Genomic DNA, 20,633 nt, shown 5'->3' with positions numbered 1-20,633 from the left:
ATTTGTCAAATTATTTTTTAAGTTTTTGTATTGTTTTTAAAACCATATTTCAATTCAGTTAAAACTAGCAAACCTATTTCTGTTATAAACTAAATGATGTAAACTTTTTTCCAGTTTTTTTTTTTTCTGGAAACTTAATTTTGTTAAAATGATTTGCTAAAACAAATATTTGATTTGTTTACATTTAAAAAAAAGTTAATTTTTTTTTAGCATTTCACCAAAAGTTTATTTACAATAAGTTAAATATATAAATATATTATTATTCAGTTGTCATGTACATGGGTTTAATGTGTCTTAAATTACACAGTTTCTCAAAGTTAGTTCATGTTTCTTTTTAAACATATTGCGTCTTTACATGACCTGTGTTCGCTATGTAAAACGGTACACACGCTGTATTTACGGTATGTTGCGCCTACCTGTGATACGGTAATTTAGAAATCTCCTGCGCCTCTCCTGCGGTCATTACGGCCGTGCTGTGCCCATGTGTCCGGAAGTGGCTCCGGTGGTTGTCCCTCTGTTTTGTGACAGATAGAAGCTCCAGAGAAGAAGCTGAGGAGTTGTGAAACTTCGGTCCGGCTGGTGAGACCAGGACCGGGCGGGCTGATCGGGAGAACCCGGGGCTGAACCATGGGCCTGCTGGCGAGGGTGCGGAAGGAATGGTTCATCATCGGGATCGTGCTGGTCATCTTATCGGCCAAACTGCAGCCCAGCGTCGGTGTCAGAGGAGGTGAGTGAGTCGGAGTTGGGTCTGAACCTCCAGTGAAGTTCTCCCAAAATATCTACGTGTGAATTAAACCTCCTAACAGACACTGTTTGACGTGAACACACGGAGGCGGCCACTTTTGGTGTGTTGTGGTGATGGTTGGTGCCAGGCTTGGAGAGTTTCTCCTCTTTATCTTTACAGTTTTGTTATAGTCGCACAAGATGTCGTAGAGGAAGACTTACGACTTTAAATTAAACGCTAGGAGTCACTGGAAAAATCGGCACTGGACTGTTTCACCATGCCGCACTTTAACTCCAATAAACTGCCAACTTTTTGACTTAGTTCAACTATTTTTCGCCCGTCGCGTCCGGACGTAGACTGTAGAAAATGCACGCAAAATGTTGAATTTCTGCTCCAACAGGTTTCACTTCCTGTTCGTGGCGCACGCCGAGATGAAGTCCGAACTTTGTTGATTATGTCAAACTACAAAATAGTGGTTTAATGAATGGGTGTGTTTGTTTAAAATGAAGGTTTCTGTAAATTTAGCGCTTTTCTAAATGGAGTTTTCGTTTTCACGTACATTATAGAGTATACGTGTTGGACCTGTGCATGATGTGCGCCGAATTAAAGGTCGGAGCTTGTTGATTACAGTGAGCCATGAGTTGATGTCAAAATAAGAGGACATACTTGTTTGAAATGAAGGTTATTCTAAATTTAGCGATTTTCCGAATGGAGTTTGGTTTGTTACACACCATAAGACAACATGTATAACTAGGGGTAGTGGACTCCCTCTCACAGTGCTTCCTCTGTGTGTGTGTGTGTGTGTGTGTGTGTGTGTGATTCCCCCCTCCTTACCTGGCACGGTAGTGACACGTTGCATTCAGCAGTAATGTCAACACACGAACACACCCCCCTCGGTTGGGTGTCACACAGCCTGTGTGCGCGTGCACAGTGACGCAGTCTTATTGGCTCACATCATACCTTTTTATTCACTCATGTTCCCGCATAGCAGCGGATTTTGTGAGGCGTGACAGACCGGAAACGGCCCCTGTAGCTCATTATATCTGACCTGTGACACGAGCAGAAAATAACGTTTGTGATTTAGATAAAAACATTTTTATCTTGGAGGTGATTCCACTGAGCAAACACAGGTGCGACCTGCAGTGATAGGTGGAGTGTAATCTGTGACAGGCAGCAGGTATCAGCTCGGTCACACCTTCACATCTTATCCTGCAGATTAGTTCAGATACTGTGCTGCTACTGTCAGCGTGCTGCCTTCACGTGCTCCTCGGAAACTCCTGCATCAGACAGCAGTGCTTTTGTTCAGACAGAAAAACTTAATAATGACATAATAGAGAAAATAATAATCAATTATAATTCAGATTAAGTGATAATGGCAATTATTGTTTGGATTATCGTTGGTAATTATTCTGTGAGCAGGTGAAAGGTATAATTCCCATGCATTGGTAAGTCTTGAATGCACCACAGCCACACAGAACTTTATTTACAACTAAACATGAAGAAATAACATCTGTTTGAAATGTTTCTGTGCTTGTAATATATATATTTTTACCTTGCGAGGATGTGAGTGAGAGCTGCAGCTAATATTTATTTTCATTGCTGATGAATCTGTCAATTATTTTCTGGATAAATCGACTAGTTGTTTGATCTAAAAATGTCAAAAAATACAGAATATTTATCAGTGTTTCTTCAAATATATTCAGTTTATTGTCACGATAAACCAGAAAAGATTCACATTTAGAAGCTGAAATCAGAAATAATAATAATGACATAACAATTAATGGTTTACAAATGTCTTGTTTTTAACCTTGTTTATGAGACTTTATTTTATGTGTTAAAGTTTTAAACATTTAATTCAAGCATTTTTTCACAACTAACATGAAGGAAATATTTTTTTAGACATTTATAATATATATTATCTCTTTGCCAGAATGTGACTGGAGTTGGACAATGCATGATGTGACAGTGTTACTGTCGGGAGTGTCACTGGCCAGTTCACTCAGTGTAAAAGTCCACAGTACAGGCAGTCAGTCCAAAAATGCATCTGAGGGACTGACTGTAGTTAAAAATCCATGTATAACCAACGTGTTTCGACGAGAGTCTTCATCAGGGTGTAAAATGCATTGATGTAGCCCTACACAGAAAGCACATTAACAGAAATTGCAAATACAAATGACATAAATGTATACTATGAATAATTAACATATTTAAAAACAAGAAAAAGGTTAAATGCCAAATAAATAGAAAAGAAACAACAGTGAAATAAAATAAGAATTATTAAATATTGTGACAAACCTGCACATAAAGTGTCAGAAACTGAAAAATATCACAAACGTATAAGAAAGACAAGAAACAATGTGTGAACGGACAACAAACTCATAACATGTATGAAGCTGAAATATGTATAAAGTGTATAGCTCATGATAACTAACAAAAGGATCTGACATTAGGGATAAAGTTAAACTTAAATAGTCAAAGGCAGGAGAAACTTTATACGACATCGCCTTCAGTATAATGTTGGGTTCACACTACGCGATATCAGCCTGATCGTGAACGACAATGAGTGTCGTACGTGATAATCCATCGTTTCATCTCGTGTAGTGTGTCATAGTAGACGACAACCGACGCCACGTCTGGGACGCCCCACAACGTTCCAACAGAAACTCTAGCGTGTTTGATTTTCTTTCCGTTTCCATTAAATGTACGGACTTTGGTGAAAACTACGAACTCGCGCGAGTTTTCCACAGAACTGGAAACAAAACAAGTCTCGCATTCTTCTTCTTCTACGTTTTCTGGCGGTTGGCAACCAGCTTGTAAATGCATTACCGTCTTCCCGACCCGGAGTGTGGATATCCCCATGGAGAGAGGTGCACTACGTCAGACTTAATTTGAACATAACTGTTTCCATCCCCCGTTTTGCGAATCAGCATTTTTTCGGATCAACCAAAACCCGGCTAAAGCGAGCGTATTTTAGTTTGTGCAAATCAGCGGATTTTAATTCGAATTTTGGCGTTTCCATCATAATTTTCCGATGCGATACTTCTAGATGCGCATTTAAACAGGCTGATGGAAACATGGCTATAGTTTGCATGCGGTACTTCAAATGTAGCTCTGCCCATCTGGTGGGGCTTTTTCCATTACTACAACAACATTTCGGCTGGCACATGAACAGACACAGTGACTGAAGTAATAGTAATAATAATAATAATAATAATAATAAAAATAGGACAAGAATAACTCAATGACATCACACACGTCGTGAAAGCAGACCAGGGATAATTGGTGTGAACCTTCGTGTAATGTGTCATGTCTGTCGTATGACTCCACAATCGCCTAATCTGACACAGTGACTGTCGGAATGGACACAAATGTCGTGCAGTGTGAACCAGGCATAAAGCACTCAAAACATAATAAATCACCCTCAGTGACACAAACATGACAAACAGGCATTAATATAAGAAACCAGAAGTAAGTGATAATGATGGAGGACCAGAGACAGTTAGATGTGATGCTGGTGACAGAGTTCACAAGAAGGGAGAGAAACCAGTCAGTCAGAGATTAGCCGTGACTTGCCCATCTCTGGGTGTTACGTTGAATTAGTGAATAAAACCTTTCTTTTCTCTCAGGCCTCCACAGTGAACGAAGAATCCAAAAAACTGAGAATAATCTGGAGGAGGTGAAATAAACTGGGACCTTGTCTTCTTTCAAAATACACTTCAGTTTCACAGGAATTGTAATATTTACATGCAGTCTCTTTCAAAATAAAAGCACTAACAACCATCGTGGTTAGGTTTGGTGGTTGGTGAAGAGAAGTAATACTCGTATCTCAGTGATAATTCAGTGCATTTTCTTCTCTCTCAGGTCCATTAAGGCCAGAGATCACCATCGCGTATGTCGCCGTCTCGCTCATTTTCTTCAACAGCGGCCTGTCACTGAAAACAGAGGTGAGAACCCCCTCCACTGTCGCTGTGTAAACTTTATTTATAATGGTGATGGAAGCAGCTGATGAATGTGCCTGATGTGTCCGTAGGAGTTGACGAGTGCGCTGCTTCACGTTCGGCTCCACCTCTTCGTGCAGTCCTTCACGCTCATCTTCTTCCCACTGGTCATCTGGCTGCTGCTCAAAGTGCTCGCACTCACCGCCATCGACCAATGGCTGCTCAGAGGGTAGGACGAGTGTGTGTGTGTGTGTGTGTGAATGCCGTCCTTTATTTGGTCCCTGCCTGACTGTACCTGAGGGGCGAGTTATGTACAGACACAAAGACCCACATTCACTGCTGCCACAGGCCGCGCTGTGTGTCTCTGTGTGTGCTGTTACATCTACATATGTGAGGACCGGTTTGAGTGTTGGACTCCAGGAGTGAGGTCGTTTTTGGAAAGGGAGGACATTTTGGCTGCTCCTCACTGTTGGGACAGATTTTAAAGAGCTGTTTGAGGGTTCAGTCGCCAGAGGAAAATGTTGCCATTGTATGTTTCTGCAAACCAGGAATAGGCTACAGTTGTATGTTTTATATGTGTCATATCAGTGTTTCTAAAGTGACGTAGTTATGAGCCTGTCAGCAGGAGGTGGAGGGGATGGTGTTTAGCCTGACATCCAGAGGAGGTGCCTGCCAAACAGCTGACAACTGTTGAAGACCAACAAAGAACAGCTACAGTTGTTTTTTTACTGAGACATCACAAAGTTTCCTGCCGGGATAGTGCCACAAAAAGTGGTTGTTTTTTACTGAGACAAAATTTTCCTGCCGGGATAGTGCCATGAAAAATGGTTGTTGTTTTACCGAGACATCACTAAGCTTCCAGCTGGGATCACAAAAAGCTGCTTTTTAAGAGAGACATCTCCTCTGGATTTTTTGTTGGAATAGTGCTACAAAAAGACATCAAGTGTTTTTTGTACCTGAACCACATGTTAACCACAGGAAACTGGTCTGCTGTCTATTCCACAGTAAATGTGGCAGTTCACACTGTTTGGCCCTGGCAGGACACCGTAGTTTTGACATTTGCACTGTTTGTATTTCAAACTTTACTGTGACTTGCCCTGTAAGGATGTGATGCCAGCAGCAGAGGTCGACAGTGTTACTGTGAAACAAAACGCAGTCAAGATTTCAACAACGATCCTGAACCCTGCGTCTGGTGCCTGGCGACGGGCGTGCAGAGGCAGCAGGTTACATAACATATCCATGGTTTGCAGAAAGGCACAATGCCTGGAGTTGGACCTCTTCAGACTTCTTTCCCTTCTCGATACATTTTGGAAGGAGGTGGAGGTTCACATGTATGTCGGCTTCAGACCCTGACCTCTGACCTTTTAAAGGAAGGCATCCGAGGAAAGAGATATATGAAGATGACTCTTCTTGCCTTTTTTTCTTCATCGTTTTTCTCCTCTTCATCCTGTTGCTGTTGTTGCCTAGGTTACAAACCGTGAGCTGCATGCCCCCTCCGGTCTCGTCAGCTGTTATTCTCACCAAGGCTGTCGGAGGCAACGAGGTAACACACACACACACATTAGCAGGTCATTATCCTGCAGTCTTTGACAAATGGTGTAATATTGTAAAGTCATGAGCCGTGTGTTGGCACGTTGTCATAGAGACTGACTGTGTGTGTGTGTGTGTGTGTGTGTGTGTGTTTCAGGCTGCTGCCATCTTCAACTCAGCGTTCGGAAGCTTCCTGGTAAGATGAGATGAATCTCCCTTAAACACATGGAGCAGTAATGAAAGCTCAGCGTGAGCTCTGTGGGGAGTCGGAGCTGTAATCGTGTCTTTCTGTCCTGCAGGGAATCATCGTGACTCCAGTGCTGCTGCTGCTGTTTGTAAGTCAGACCTGCTGAGTTTTTACACACTTTGTTATTTACATTTTTCACCTTTTTACTGAGAGTTGACGTTGAGATTGACACCACTCTGATGTCTGTGTGGTGCATATGAAGCTGCAGTCAGGAGGCAGTTAGCTTAGTTTAGCACCAAGATGGAAACAGCTAGCGTGGCTCTAAAGGTAGAAAATAATCTACCGACCAGCACCTCTAAAGCTCACAAATCAACATGTTATATATATTTTGCTAAATACACCTAAAAACAAGAGTAAATAATAACAAAGTTAAACTTTATTTAACTTATTGACGGACTTCTGAAGGTGAGTGGTCACACCAGGTCTTATTTAGTGGCATCAGAGCAAACAGGGTGAACACAAATGCATCACTCTTCAGTTTTTTAATTTCATTTTACTTCACCATTTTGACAGGTTTGTGTCATCCATTACAAAAAAATCAAATAAAATTTCAGGTTGCAATGAAGCAAAACAAAAGTTCACATTGAGCCGTGTTTTTATTGATCACACAGATACAAAGGTGTTTTTCATCTTTCATCTTACTCTCTGCCAGTTAGCCATTAAGAATATTTCCCAAAACGCAACTTTATTTAACATGTTAACACCAAAAAGTGATAATATTTTAAAGCTCATTGTGAGTTTATCAACAGACAGTCGCCTTAATAAACATCCAGCAGTCACAGAGCAACATTATCATCCCTTAGGAGAGGCGTGTGTGTCCACCTGATGAGTGCAAGTCCAGTGTCCGCTCTCTTTTAGCTCTCTTTTTGGTCTCTACCAACTCCTGAGGGAAATATGCGGTTGAGACAGCTGTTGAGAGAAAACTCTGGGACAATCTGCTGGATCTTGACAATAAATTCATTTATTGTTGTCGGCTGTTGTTGTTTGTTGGCTGAGTTTGTTTTTGTGGCGTCTCCCTCTGTCTTTTTACTGCACTGATCTGGTCTAGTGTTGCTTTTTGTTGTATTCTGTACAATGACAGTAAAGGCTTTATTCTATTATATTCTGTTGACACAACAAATTTAACCTGCAATATTAACCTCCACAAAGTTGGCTCATTATTTGTTACTCCAGATAAATACACTAGAGAATGCAGGTGTTTAGCTGAAGCACACCTCTCAAACTTCTGGCCTTTCCTCAAAAACAGTAACGCATTATAATTTGCATACCCTGAGAGAGAGGACAACTTGAGGAATAAGCAGTGTGAAATTTGTGTCTCTAGTGTCAAAAATGTGAGAACGGTGGCAGGTTAGAAAACTTGGTATGATCTGCTGTCTCTCTTAACATGGAGTTAACTGCGTCAGCTGGTGGAGTTTCTCTCACTTTCAGCCTTACTGTGCCAAGTGTGTTGGTCTGATTGCTTCCAAAGTAACATTGTTTGAAAGAGCACAGTTGTTACTCCATTTTGACCAAAAATGATGTATGCAGAGTAAAAATTGTGGACGTGGCAGCAAGTTGAGTCCTCCATGCTAGCTCTGAAACATTCCGCCCATAGAGACCCATTAGGCATTTTTACTATGCTCTGAATAAGTCTGAATATTTCAAAAAGACTGAGTGGGATTTGAAAGTTGAATTAAAGTTGAATGTACAAAAGATTGAGGAACATTTTAAAGTTTGAATGGAGTTTCTAAGTGAATGTGTGAGTAAGGAGACGGGCTTTCAAAGTGCATGAAAAAGCATTAAGTTGTGTCCAGTTTGAAGATTCCCCCATTCATTTGAATGGAGGAGAAATGCCAGAAAAACGCTGAATATTTTAGAAACTATGAATGTTATGAATGAGAGAAAATTTAAATGAAGATTGTATGTAGAAAAATGTGGAAAGTGGGTTGAAGAGTAATAATATCAAAGAATTCCGAAGCTTTCGGCATTCACACGCAGTAAATGTAAATAATGTGATGTGACAGCGTTTGTGTCATCTTCTCCTGGTGCTCCTCCTCCAGCTCGGCTCGTCGTCCTCCGTTCCCTTCTCCTCCATCTTCTCTCAGCTCTTCATGACCGTGGTGGTTCCTCTGATCCTGGGCCAGGTAGGAATCAGAGTGTTTGACACAGAAAGGGTTAAACGTGTGTTTTAAATGTTGTGTGCAGTCGGTGAGCTTTTTGTTCTGGGCGTGTGCAGGTGTGTCGTAGTTTCCTCAGGGAGTATCTGGAGCGGCGGAAGCTTCCGTTCGGCACCGTCAGCAGCGCCGTCCTGCTCATGATCATCTACACCACCTTCTGTGACACCTTCAGTAACCCCAACATCGAGCTGGACCCCACCAGCCTGCTGATGGTCGTCCTCATCAGTCAGTACCCCGTGTGTGTGTGTCTGTGTGTGTGTGTGAAGCCTTTTTATTCAGACAGTTGTTGTTTAGGTCTAGTCCATACTTTCATCCAACCATTCTTCTGGCAACCGGTAAGAAATAGATGTTAGTTGGCATGGTTGTTGGTGCCAGACGGGCTGGTCTGAGTATCTACCGGGATTCTCATCATGGATGTGCAGCCGACAAATCTGCAAGTGAAATTTGTCTGTCTTGTTGCAGTTTTCTCCATCCAGCTCAGCTTCATGCTGCTCACGTTTGCCTTCTCCACCAGGTGAGTCTGCACCTCCTCCTCCTCTTCCTCCTCTTTAACTCTCCCTTCCACTTCTTCTTCCTCTCTTCATTTCATCCATTTCACATTTTATTCAAGAATATATTGGTTTGCATTTACCACAGATACAATACTAACCTGCAATACTTAAATAAGTAAACATGATTTGTCCAAAAATCTGTCCTAAACTTGGTTATAAGGTGTCTCTAACGGGTCTTGGAAATTAAATTTAACTGTCACATAGCTGTAGACACCCTGTATTAAAGGCCCAAGCACACAACGCACGAGTAGAAGGAAGGCTGACTGTTGCGTTGCCTTACGTCGCTTGTGTCTCAGCCAAAAAGTTGCACTTGAATGCACCACTAAGACAACAGCCAGTCAGCACGAAAACATCTGCACCTGCATAAGAGGAGATAACTCCACACCAGCAGGTGGCGATAGCCTGTATTTGTCATTAAAAAAGGGAAGCTGGAAGACCGACACGATGGATTCAAGATGCTGGTTAGCCAGTTAGCACATTAACACAACACGATGGCAAAAGAACAAAGTCTTATCCATTCCTTTACTTTCTTCGCTCCTGTTTCTCTTCTTCTCGTCTCTTCCGACGTCTGTGACTCTGTTTCAACACGCTAAATCCCCTGAAAAACGCTCATCAACAGCCAGTTGACGGACATCCTCCTGTCGACTCGGTGTGTCAAGGCCCTTCTGCTCGTTTGCCCGACAAATCATACACACGTGTTGCAGTAAAATGCCACCTGAATGTGTCATGAGAACATCCAGAGCTGACCAGTTGTGTTTTGCTCGTGTTGCTTTGTCGTTATTTATCCAGCAAATATCATTTTATAACTGTTAACTGTCAAAAACTGCCTCAAGCCAGCAGAAAACTTCACGTCTCACATTCACAGTAACAAGTATAAAGACTGCTGCACATTTTAGCACTCCTCCCACTTTGTTTTGTAACTGCTGCACAGACATTTCCCTCTGCATTTGCAGCTTTATCTCATCGTACTGTACATGTACAGATAGCAAAGGTCAGAGGTCACAGCACTTAACTTCCTGTTTGTCTCTGCAGGTCAGGATCAGGATTCAGCCCTGCAGACACTGTCGCCATCATGTTCTGCTCCACACACAAGTCTCTCACTCTGGGTAGGTCCCCATACACACACACACACACACACACACACACACACTGGATTAGTTGCATTGAAAAAATCTAATATTTTTTGCATGACCCTGGAAATAATCTGAAAATTTGAAGGTTCAGAAACATCGAAAAACACAGGAAGTTACAACATGTAAAATTAAGAAGTTTGCAGGATATGTAATATGCATCACTTCTACGTCAACAATCAAATTTAACTAAATTTGTGGCATTGACAAACTTTACTGGTTTGTACAGAAGGTCAGATTTACTTGAGATGTGTCCCTTCTGCTGAAGCGTTCAGATGACACTCAGGTGGATTTGATCTGACCTGAAGCTCAACGTGAAGCCAGGAATGACCTGTTACTCAATATGTAGCACTTCCTCTCTCCACTCGAGGGCGCTGGAGAACACACTGTCATGTTTTTGTACATTAAATATCGACCACAGCATGTAAAATTCAGGTAAATCAAAAGTGTCTGATAAGTAGCACTGCCTGCCGCCACTAGGTGGCGCTATGACTATCACAGCGTATTGTCATATAGATGTATTCAGGGCAGAACTAATGAATCATGTGGTGTGGTGGAGATCGGACCATTTACACCAAAGTTATAGCAATTTCCTGTTTCGTGGTGAGACATCAAAATTCAGCGCTCCGCAGCGGGTGTGCCCTTCAACGTGAGGTAGAGCTTTTAATAACTTTTGATCACAAAGTAGTCGAGCTCGCTCAAAGTGAGTTTGAAGGCAATCCGATGAAATCTGTAGGAGGAGTTTGTTAAAACACAACATGTGGGAAACCCTCAAAATGGCCGACTTCCTGTTGGGTTTAGGCAGTGGGTCCAAGAGACTTCTTTGTGTACCTACACATGATACACGTGTGAACCAGTTGTCGTGCATGTCGGTGAAACATGCCGTTTCATTTTGGTTCTAAATAAAGTCATTCATAAAAATTAAACAAACAAATAAAACTTCATCAATGAAAAAATGTAAAAATGTCCACAGGTCTTTGGTAATAAAAAATAGTTATCGAAAATTAAATGTGCATTATGTTATATATGTTATTCCACCTCTCAGTCCTTGTATGAGACATCTGCTCCAAAGACGATCGTCTGCTGGAGTCTGAGGTGTGATCGAGGTCATAGAGGAGATAAAAGAGGAGAGGACGATCTAAGTTTCATCGCCTCACATTAATTAGAATTAAAGATTTTCGTTTGGCCGACAGCTTCCATCTGAGAATTTCAGGGATTAGACCTTGAAGTCTGGACGCAGAGTGTCGAAGCGTCTTCATTTCCTCTGTGTTGTGTCCTCCCTCGCTCCCTGCAGGTATCCCCATGTTAAAGATCGTGTTTGAGGGCTACGAGCATCTCTCTCTGATCTCAGTCCCTCTGTTGATCTACCATCCGGCTCAGATCCTGCTCGGCTCCGTCCTCGTACCGACCATCCGCAGCTGGATGACCAGTCGGCAGAAGGTACACACACAAACACTGGTTCGCACACACACAAACACTGCTTTATACCAGAATGGAACAGATAAGATTCTGACAGGGTGGGCAAACTGTCAGTCTGTCAGTCAGCAGGTTGACAGAGATCAGCAGCAGTCAGGTGTCATTATACCACTGAAGAAGAAGAAGACGAGGGTGCAACAAGACGAACGCCAGTCAAACCTCAAACAGTGAAAAATAACGTGGAAAACAGGATGGAAATATGACATATCTGTTTGTTTCAGGCAGTCATTTGAGGAGTCTTATTCTCCTCATGGCTCCACACTGATCCACTTTTATCATCTGCCGTCAAACTGTCAGCACACACCACAGAAGAAGAGGGAGCCACAAAAGCGGTGGACCCTTGCGGACTAAAGGAATATAATTTATTGATTTTTACCGCTTGTAAGTGCTGCCGTGTGAACACGAACCAACTCTAGGCAATTATGCAGCTACGTTCCTGATTCGGACCAAAGGTCTGAAAGCACCCTTACTCAGTTTGCGTCGGCCATACTGTATAACGTTTTATACATAATAATAGATGGATTAGCAACCGTTTTACTTCTGATGATAAATAGTTTCCATCCTAGACTTGTATGCATCCCCCCAAAATAATACCGTGATATTGATTTTAGGCCATCCCGCCCAGCCCTAGATTAAAATGAGAGTATCTTGTGCTCTAGACTCGGGGTGGTGATACCCACACAGCAGATGGTGGCTGAGGATAAGACAAGATAGCGGGCTGCATTCCAACACTAACCTCTTCACCTTCTCTCCTCTCCTACAGTCTAGTCTGTTGTTGAGATAGGGCCGCATTCCAACACTGCTGCCCAGAGTGAGTAAGGAACTGACTCCAGAATCATCAAAAATAATTCCTCTTCTCACCTGTCATGAACAAAACTGCAGATCAGCTGTGATCGTGTATTTTTTAAACTGCTCTCCCTTCATGCTGCGGGTGGTTTTAAAAACAAGCTCTGTGTGCAACAGCTCCCTCTGCTGGCAGTCTGCATGAACCACCTGCTTCACTGTGACTGAGCACCAGTGGTGATGCGCTGGTCTGATGGTGGTGGGTGTGGTAATTATGGTGATTGCAGTGATGCCGGACAGTTACTGTAAATCACAGTAATGATACTGTAATTCATTCTGATGCATGTTGCTTAGAGTATTCGCACTCCACAGCTCCTCTGCCGACAGCGAGGGGTCTCTCCTTCTCCTCTTGTGCCATGTTTATATTTATACATACATATTAATTCATCCCTTCTTTCACTGTTTATTTGTTTTTTTTAGTTGAATTATGTTTTAAGTTCAAGATATTCCACTGTTAAAAAACTGTTAAATTTTCTGTAATTTAACCTCTTTTTACTTCTTATATTTATATTATATTTTAAAGTGACAGCGCGGGTTGATCGTCATTTCTGTGCATGTGCACTTTTTTTGAAACATATTCACAGACCAGTGCTCCAACAGTTAGTCATTTCAAACTAGACGCCAACACTTAATAATCAAATAATCCTTTAAGTTATTCCAAATATTTGCTGTTTCCAGCTTCTAAAATGTGAGAATTTACAACTTCTGTTTTACTTTTTCTGTTTTATGGACGTAAACTAAATGTCTTTTGGTTTTGGACTGTTGGTTTGAAAAAAAAATAAAGGCACGTCAAAGACGTCACCTTCAGGAAACTGTAATAGATGTTTACACTGTTTTAAGACATTTTATTCACAAGTAATAGATAAACTGAGAAAATAATAAAATGAATCATTAGGAGTAGCCATGGATGGATAACTGAACAGGCCCACTGGGGACATGTCACTGAAATTAACAAATAACCGACCAGCAAGCTTCAAGCTGACAATGAAGAGACGCAAACAGGTCATAAAGACACAAAATGACCAAAACAGACTGAATATTACCTCAAAGGGACACAAAATGACTGTGAGAAGACACAAAATCAGAACAAATAGACAGAAAAAGACACAGATTTTACCTCAGAGACACTAACTGATGAAAAACAACAAAACAACAACTGTACAAAGACACACAAAATGACAAAGAAAGACACACATTTTGTCTCAAAGTGACAGAAACTGGCCGAAAAACAAAAAGTGACCACAAAGAGACACAAAACAACTATAAGAAGACACAAAATGATAAAGAAAGACAAAATCTGCACAAATAAACATAAAATAACTAAAAGACACAAAGTTTATCTCAAAGGGACACAAACTGATTAAAAAACAACAGATGACCATTAAGAGACACAAAACAACCATAAGAAGATGTTAAATGACAAATTGAGACATGACACCATAACAAAGTGACACAAAATGACTTAATTAGACACAAATCTTACCTCAGTGGAACACTAACTGGTAATAAAACAACAAACAAAAACAGAAACGACCACAAACAGAGACACAAAACGACTATGACAATACACAAAATGATAAAGAAAGACATAAAATCAGAACAAATAGACACAAAATGACTTAAAAAATATACAAAACAACCATAAGAAGACAGAAAATGGCATAGAAAGACACAGAATCATAATAAATAGATACAAATTGACTTTAAAGCGACACAAAACAAACAAAAATGACACAAAATTATCTAAAAGAGAGACAAAATGACAAAGACATAAAATCAGAAGAAATAGACACAAAAATGACTAAAAAAAAGACACAAAGTTTATCTCAAGGGGAAACAAACTGATGCCAAAAACAACAAAAACTCCCAAATGACCACAAAGAGACACAAAACAACCATAACAAGATGTTAAATGACAAATTGAGACATGAAGTCATAACAAATAGACAAAGAATGACTTTAAAGCAACACAAAACAAACAAAAACAACACAAAATTATCTAAAAGAGACACAAAATGACAAAGTAAGACATAAAATCACAACAAATAGACACAAAAATTACTAAAAAAGACAAACTGACCAAAAAACAACAACAAAAACCCTGAAACAACCACAAAGACACAAACAACCATAAGAAGATGCAAAATGACAAACTGAGACATGAAGTCATAACAAATAGACACAGAATGACTTTGAAGAGACACAAAATGTCATCAAAAAGACACAAAACAACAAAAAGGAAAAACAAAAACCTCCTGTGTGGGCGAGGTGGTGGGGATCTCTGCATGTCTGTGCCCAGGGGCCCTGTTGTCTCAGTATCCGCCCATGGGTGCATCCATAGATTCAGTGTATCTGTAATAATGTCTGTCCGACCAACAGTCTTAAACCCAAACATTAAGTTTATGATGATGTCACGCAAAGAAATACAAATCCTGTTTTTAGAGATTTAACATTTCTGTTGTAAATTAATTGTTTATAAAAACAGCTGCTGATTTGTTTTCTCCATTAGAATAACTGACTAATGGTTTCAGCTCTATTTCTCCTCATCCTTCACTCTGATTACAGTGAGTGGGTTTCTTCATTTTATGGCATTTTTAAAGGGACAGTTCCCCCGTAAATCAAACACACATATATTTCCTCTCACCTGTAGTGCTGTTTATCAGTCTGTTTATCACACCCACAACAAGCTCTGTGGATTATCTGGAGTGACCAGGTCAGGGTTTCTGGGAAGAGATATTACTGTTGAGTTTTTCTAATTAATGTTTTTTGGCGCTTTGAGCACCACAAGCTAAGTGCCATCTAGTTCCATTATACTGTACGGCCGATAACTTCACTAAACCCCCGAGCTTGCCTGAGAAGGACTAAATGCACAAAGCTGCTGTTTATCCCATGGAGAGAGACTCTCACTGCAGCCTGTTCTGTTTTGTTCTGGAAATGTCGACCTGCAACCCCGCTCCGTGGACGATAATCCAGGTGCAGACTTCCATCTGTGTCACCGCTGATGAGGAGATGCAGTGAGTGACAACAACCCCGCCCACATTTATGGGTACTGTCTGTGGTGGAAGTGCTAACCGGACTGAGGGTCTAGGTACCATGTCTGAAGGGTCGCTGTTGGTTCCAAAGGTACTATACCGAAAGTGTTTGGTGGAAACGGGGCGAAAAGGCTCAAGTGAAGTCACTCGTCATTGGTGTTGAAGTCAAAGTTGTGTTGCAAGTCTTTTCTGATCTTGTCAAGTAGACTTTAAAGTAATAGTAATAAATTGTGACTAGACTTGGACGCGAATCAGAGTAACGTGATTCAAGTCCACACCTCTAACAAACAGCACTACAGGTTAGTTTTGTGGTGAACTGTCCCTTTTAGATATGAAGTTACTGCAGAAAGCTAACACTCACCTGGTTGTGAAGTTAGACTAACTGCAGCAGCTGTGACAGACAGAAACCTCACTAACAGGAGAATGTGTTTAATTCTGACAGATACAGGAAGTGAAATAATACCAGAGTACACCGGAGGTTCATGATCAAACTTTCACTCTGTCAGCCGTCTCTTTCCTCTTCTGTCTTATCACAGATAATTTGGTGTTGGTGGCGGACTCACTCACCAGACTTGCTTTGGGAATTCTCACATTTTAGCACACACTGGAACTTTCTCTCACGTTCTCTCCTCTGTTCATTGTCCTGTCTGAGTCTCTGACACGTTCTGTTCTTCCTTCCTCTCTGTTCAGGCGGTGAAACTGTCGACTCTTCAGCCCATCTGACGAGGAGGAGACGAGCGTTTTGGTGCACAAGTGTGCAAAAGCGGAAGAATACAGTAGTATGTGCCTTATTACAAACAACAGAGACCTCAGCGCCATGGACGGAGTGAGGCGCACCAGTCGCCTTGATATTCTCAGTTTCTACAACAATGAAAAGCTCATATTTCCATCATATATATTCCTTTATATTTAAAAGAATCCACAAGATTTATTTTTATATAAAATACCCAAAAATTCCTGCAGAAAGAGGACGGCTGTTTTCCTTAAAGACAAATGGAGTGTTTGGTTGGAAAGCGGCACCTCGTGGCAGGAACATGAAGGAAAGAGTTACTGGGACCATTCTTTTTTATGTTTCTTGCAATTTTCTACTTTTTTTCTACTCTACTTTTATCCGAGCTGTCACTGCCAGAAAATGTGGACACTTGTCACATTTATGTTGTTGACTGAAACGAAATAATGCTGGATTGTCTGAAATTTAATATACAGTTTAATAATGAGGGTTGTTTTTCTGTCACTTTCTAAAATAACACTTGTGTTTGTTGACAAGAAGCAGTCCTGTGGTGATGATCTTTCCAAATGATCAAGTGTTGACATAAACAGGAGGTAGGGAGTCCAATTTAACACGCAGAGTATCACTTTATCCTTCCTGTACCTCTTATTTACATCTTTTTCTTACATTATTCAAACATTTATCTGTTTTTGATGTTTGTCTTGAACAAACTACGGTCCACATCGTTAGCTGTACACCTCATATTCTGTGTCACTGGATTGGAGCGGAGCCTTATCTCTTGCTCCAGTTTCGCTCCGGTCGCTCATGCCCTACCCAGAATGCATCTTTGCACCTGCGCACACCCACACTATTTTCTTTCAAAACTATGGAGTTTACTGTGTACTTCAGAAAAGAAACTGAGAAGAGAAGCAGCGGTACCTTGGCGAGAGGGCTTCCCTGGAGGTCGGCCTCTTAACCTGGTCCGTCTCCTCTACGCTTTGACTCTCACTGCTGAGTCAGTTTGACATCCTAGATATATCCTTCAAACACAGACTGTAGACGCCTTTTTACCGAATTTGCTCTTTATTTTTGCCAAAAATATAACATTTCTTCAGTGAGTGCCGTTAGTTACAGTGTGGGCTCCATGCTTACTGCGACAGCTTTATGGACCATCACAAAGGGGCGGGGCTTAGCGAAGGGGCAATTCATCCTGAGGGGAACATGAACCTGACACATCACAATTGATCTAATAGTTATAAAGATATTGGGAACCATGAATGTTTGTGCAAAGTTAATGTTGTCAGTGTTTAAGTACATCATGGTGTGGGTGAATACTCACATATTCCGACTGGCCGCAGTGTCCATTAAAACTAATAATGAATACCATCTGAGTAGTTCCCGTGAAACTGTACATTCATAAATTAATGCACTGGCTACATAGTATCTGCGCCTAATATGAGTAACCATAGCAACAGGGAGGCAGTCAAAGCCTTTGTTTACACTTTATTTTTCAACACTGTATGTGGCCCTTCAGTGCCTGGTCCTCTGAGCACCACCAGATGGAGACTGTAACACACAGAACTATTCTGTTCACTACGTCAGGCTGCGGCCGACAGTAACGAATCCCGATCACTGACAGTGACATGGCTGGATAGCTGGCTCGTCTTGTAGTTAAACATACCGTCAAATTATATTTACCGTTTGTCAATGGTACACAATTCTATTGACTTTGTATCTTGCTAGCATCATGTTAGCCTTCTGGCTTTCTGGTTCAGAGGGCTCTATGTGCTAAGCAGATTAAAAATATCTCCTGTTGCCCAGACGCATCCAAGGTTCGTCCCACTTACTCGAGAAGTCAAAAATGTTTCCATTGCATATGAACCTTATGGGGCGGTAATCCTAAGGTGTTACCAGGGAAACTGGGTCATAAAACTTTTGATTTTATTGCAAAACACATTAAAATATAAACATTCTTAATTTTTTTTCTTCGGCAAGTGGACAGTGCCCTTTGAGATGTCCTTAATTACCGCTGCGTGTTGGACGGTTCACACCTTCTCGTAGGCCATTAATTCCTGGTCAGGCAATATCCTTCACGTTTTTCACAAGTTTAGAGAGAGAGAGATGAGATGAGAAAAGACAGAACTTTATTAATCCCGAAGGAAATTCAGGGAGTCTGCTACATATACATTCACTCACACAAACATTCATACAGACACAATAAAAAACAAACAAGCACTATAAATAAATAAATAAATAAATAAGTAATAAAAACATATCTGTAGTTTAGTAAAAACTCTGACTCTTTTTTCCCCTTAGTGTGGAATTATGAGGTTCAGATAGCTCTTTTTCTGGCGCTAGCACAGTGCAAGAAGCGTGTGGCTATACAAGACTTCTCTAACCTTGGCCATTATCTCGTTTCCAGGGGCAGATATTCAAAAATAAAGTATTTTAACCACGCTGGCACTGGACAATAAAAAAAAACCTGACTGAACATAATCTTGAAGTTTGCACCCTCCAATTTCAATTGTTTTGATGTCTGGCAATAAGGTTGACGTTTTCCTGACTATACGACATCCTCGTGGTGTTGGTAGGGGAGGCAACCCTTACTGGGACTTAACAAAATCTCCCCAGATGTAGATCTTGAACATGAGATGATGAAAGACACCTGAATCTTATTGTTGTATTTGCAGTAACCTGCTGGGCACACAAGAGAAGCAAAAGGTTATTTATTGTATTAAAAGGAAGGTATTCTTCATGGAAACCTCCGTTATCTATCAGAGTGTTAACTTGACTGAGAATTTCAGATTTTTATCAACAGACAGCGGACACTTTCAGTGTAGTTAGACGAGATTTACGCATCTCTAAAGGCCCAGACACACCAAACTGACTTCAGAGAACCAGCGGCAATGAACGCCCTCTGCTGCGTCACCCTTGTCTTGGCCAAAAAGTTGCGCATGAATCCGTCAGAAAGACTTCAACGGACAGCTAACCAACATGTACGTTCTGTGCTTGTGTTAGTGGAAATGACTCAACACCAGCAGATGGTGGAAGTCTGAAATGATCATTCAAAAAGGGAAACCAGAAGACCGTCTTGATGCTTGTTAGCCAGTTAGCACATTAACAGCACAATCCAGTGTTGAAAGAACAGAGCGTATTTACCTTGCACCACTGACCAACAACACAAACCATCAGGAAATGTTTCTACTAAAGAGCTCAGTGGGGAAAGGAAATAATCTGACCTTGTGTAACAAGTTTGTTTTGGTCTTGACTTAAGCTCTTTGTTTACTTTCCTCACTTCGGTTTCTCATCTTGCGCGTTGAGCTGAACTGCCAATCAGAGTGATTTCATTTGCCGTCGGGCTCGCAGTCGCCAAGGCTGATTCAAAATGCTGAATTAGCGGGGAAAAAAGCCAATTAGTGCTGACGAGGGTCAACCATTAGGAATACACCGCGGCGGCAAGGGTCACCGACAGCCGACTGTCACCTTGGTGTGTCAGGGCCTTAACAGACTAAAATCAGACGCTGTTAATATGAAGGTCATCGAAGCCTCAATAGCACAAATGCCATTTCATTGGTCATCCAGCAACAGTCAAATTTACGGTCAGTCTATGTTTACAGTGTGATTGTTATAAGTATGTTTTGGAAAGAAAGACATTGAGCAGGATATGTATGAGTGTGTTCTTTCACTTGTTTAAAATACAGAAATAAACTTTGAAAAACATGTTCTTTTCAGGTCTGGTGCAGCGTCTTGATGTTTTCTGTTCAGTTAATAATGAACATCAGGTTAGTTTTTAACCTGGATTTATCTGCAGAGGAATCAGAGGAACATTTAAGAGTATATCGGGAGTGTTATCGCAATATTATACTCAATGGACTGTGATGTTTTAAATCAGGATGTGCTGTGCTTCATCTAGGGGCTGTTAAATGGGCCAGGTATTTGTTGGCTTTATCATCACACGCTCCTGCACACTGTGAAAACCAGATTTTAATCTGCACCTCCAGAGATTACACTCCCTGGAATTTGTTTTTCTAACGTTCTCTTGTAGTCTTAACACCCCTGTGTCTAATAAGAGCTCCTCTGTATCACATTGAGGCAGCGCTCCTCGTCGGGCCAGTTTAGATACTGAAAATTTGGAATAAACTCGTGTATTTGTTGTCTGATCAAATGGGGGAAAAACACTCAGGGAATTATTGGCAGCTCATTAATTCCACTGACCCATCTTTTTTTGGACAGATGGCTCCTCTGTCACCCCGTTTGGATGAAGTAATAATGAAATAAGACTGTGAAAGTCCTGCCA

The 20,633-nt window shown here is 41.1% G+C and overlaps 1 protein-coding gene across 2 annotated transcripts; it reads left to right on the top strand.

Annotated features, from left to right (window-relative positions):
- The first annotated feature begins 249 nt into the window (after positions 1-249).
- slc10a7 (solute carrier family 10 member 7) lies at positions 250-20,039 on the top strand. 2 transcript variants are annotated; one of them, XM_049567659.1, is made up of 13 exons: positions 250-727; positions 4,586-4,668; positions 4,755-4,891; positions 6,130-6,205; positions 6,350-6,388; positions 6,492-6,527; positions 8,479-8,562; positions 8,655-8,820; positions 9,058-9,109; positions 10,179-10,252; positions 11,571-11,716; positions 12,516-12,563; positions 16,318-20,039. In XM_049567659.1, exons 1-12 carry the CDS (start codon positions 628-630, stop codon positions 12,534-12,536), a joined length of 1,014 nt encoding a protein of 337 aa, XP_049423616.1. In that variant the 5' UTR covers positions 250-627; the 3' UTR covers positions 12,537-12,563; positions 16,318-20,039. The 2 variants fall into 2 exon arrangements, with proteins under 2 accessions (XP_049423616.1, XP_049423614.1); XM_049567657.1 differs by lacking the exon at positions 12,516-12,563 and having other exon boundaries at positions 256-727.
- The last annotated feature ends 594 nt before the right edge of the window (positions 20,040-20,633 follow it).

Source organism: Epinephelus fuscoguttatus, linkage group LG23, assembly GCF_011397635.1.
Source record: "Epinephelus fuscoguttatus linkage group LG23, E.fuscoguttatus.final_Chr_v1".
Taxonomy (NCBI): Eukaryota; Metazoa; Chordata; class Actinopteri; order Perciformes; family Serranidae; genus Epinephelus; species Epinephelus fuscoguttatus.
This window is presented reverse-complemented; position numbering and strand designations above follow the sequence as displayed.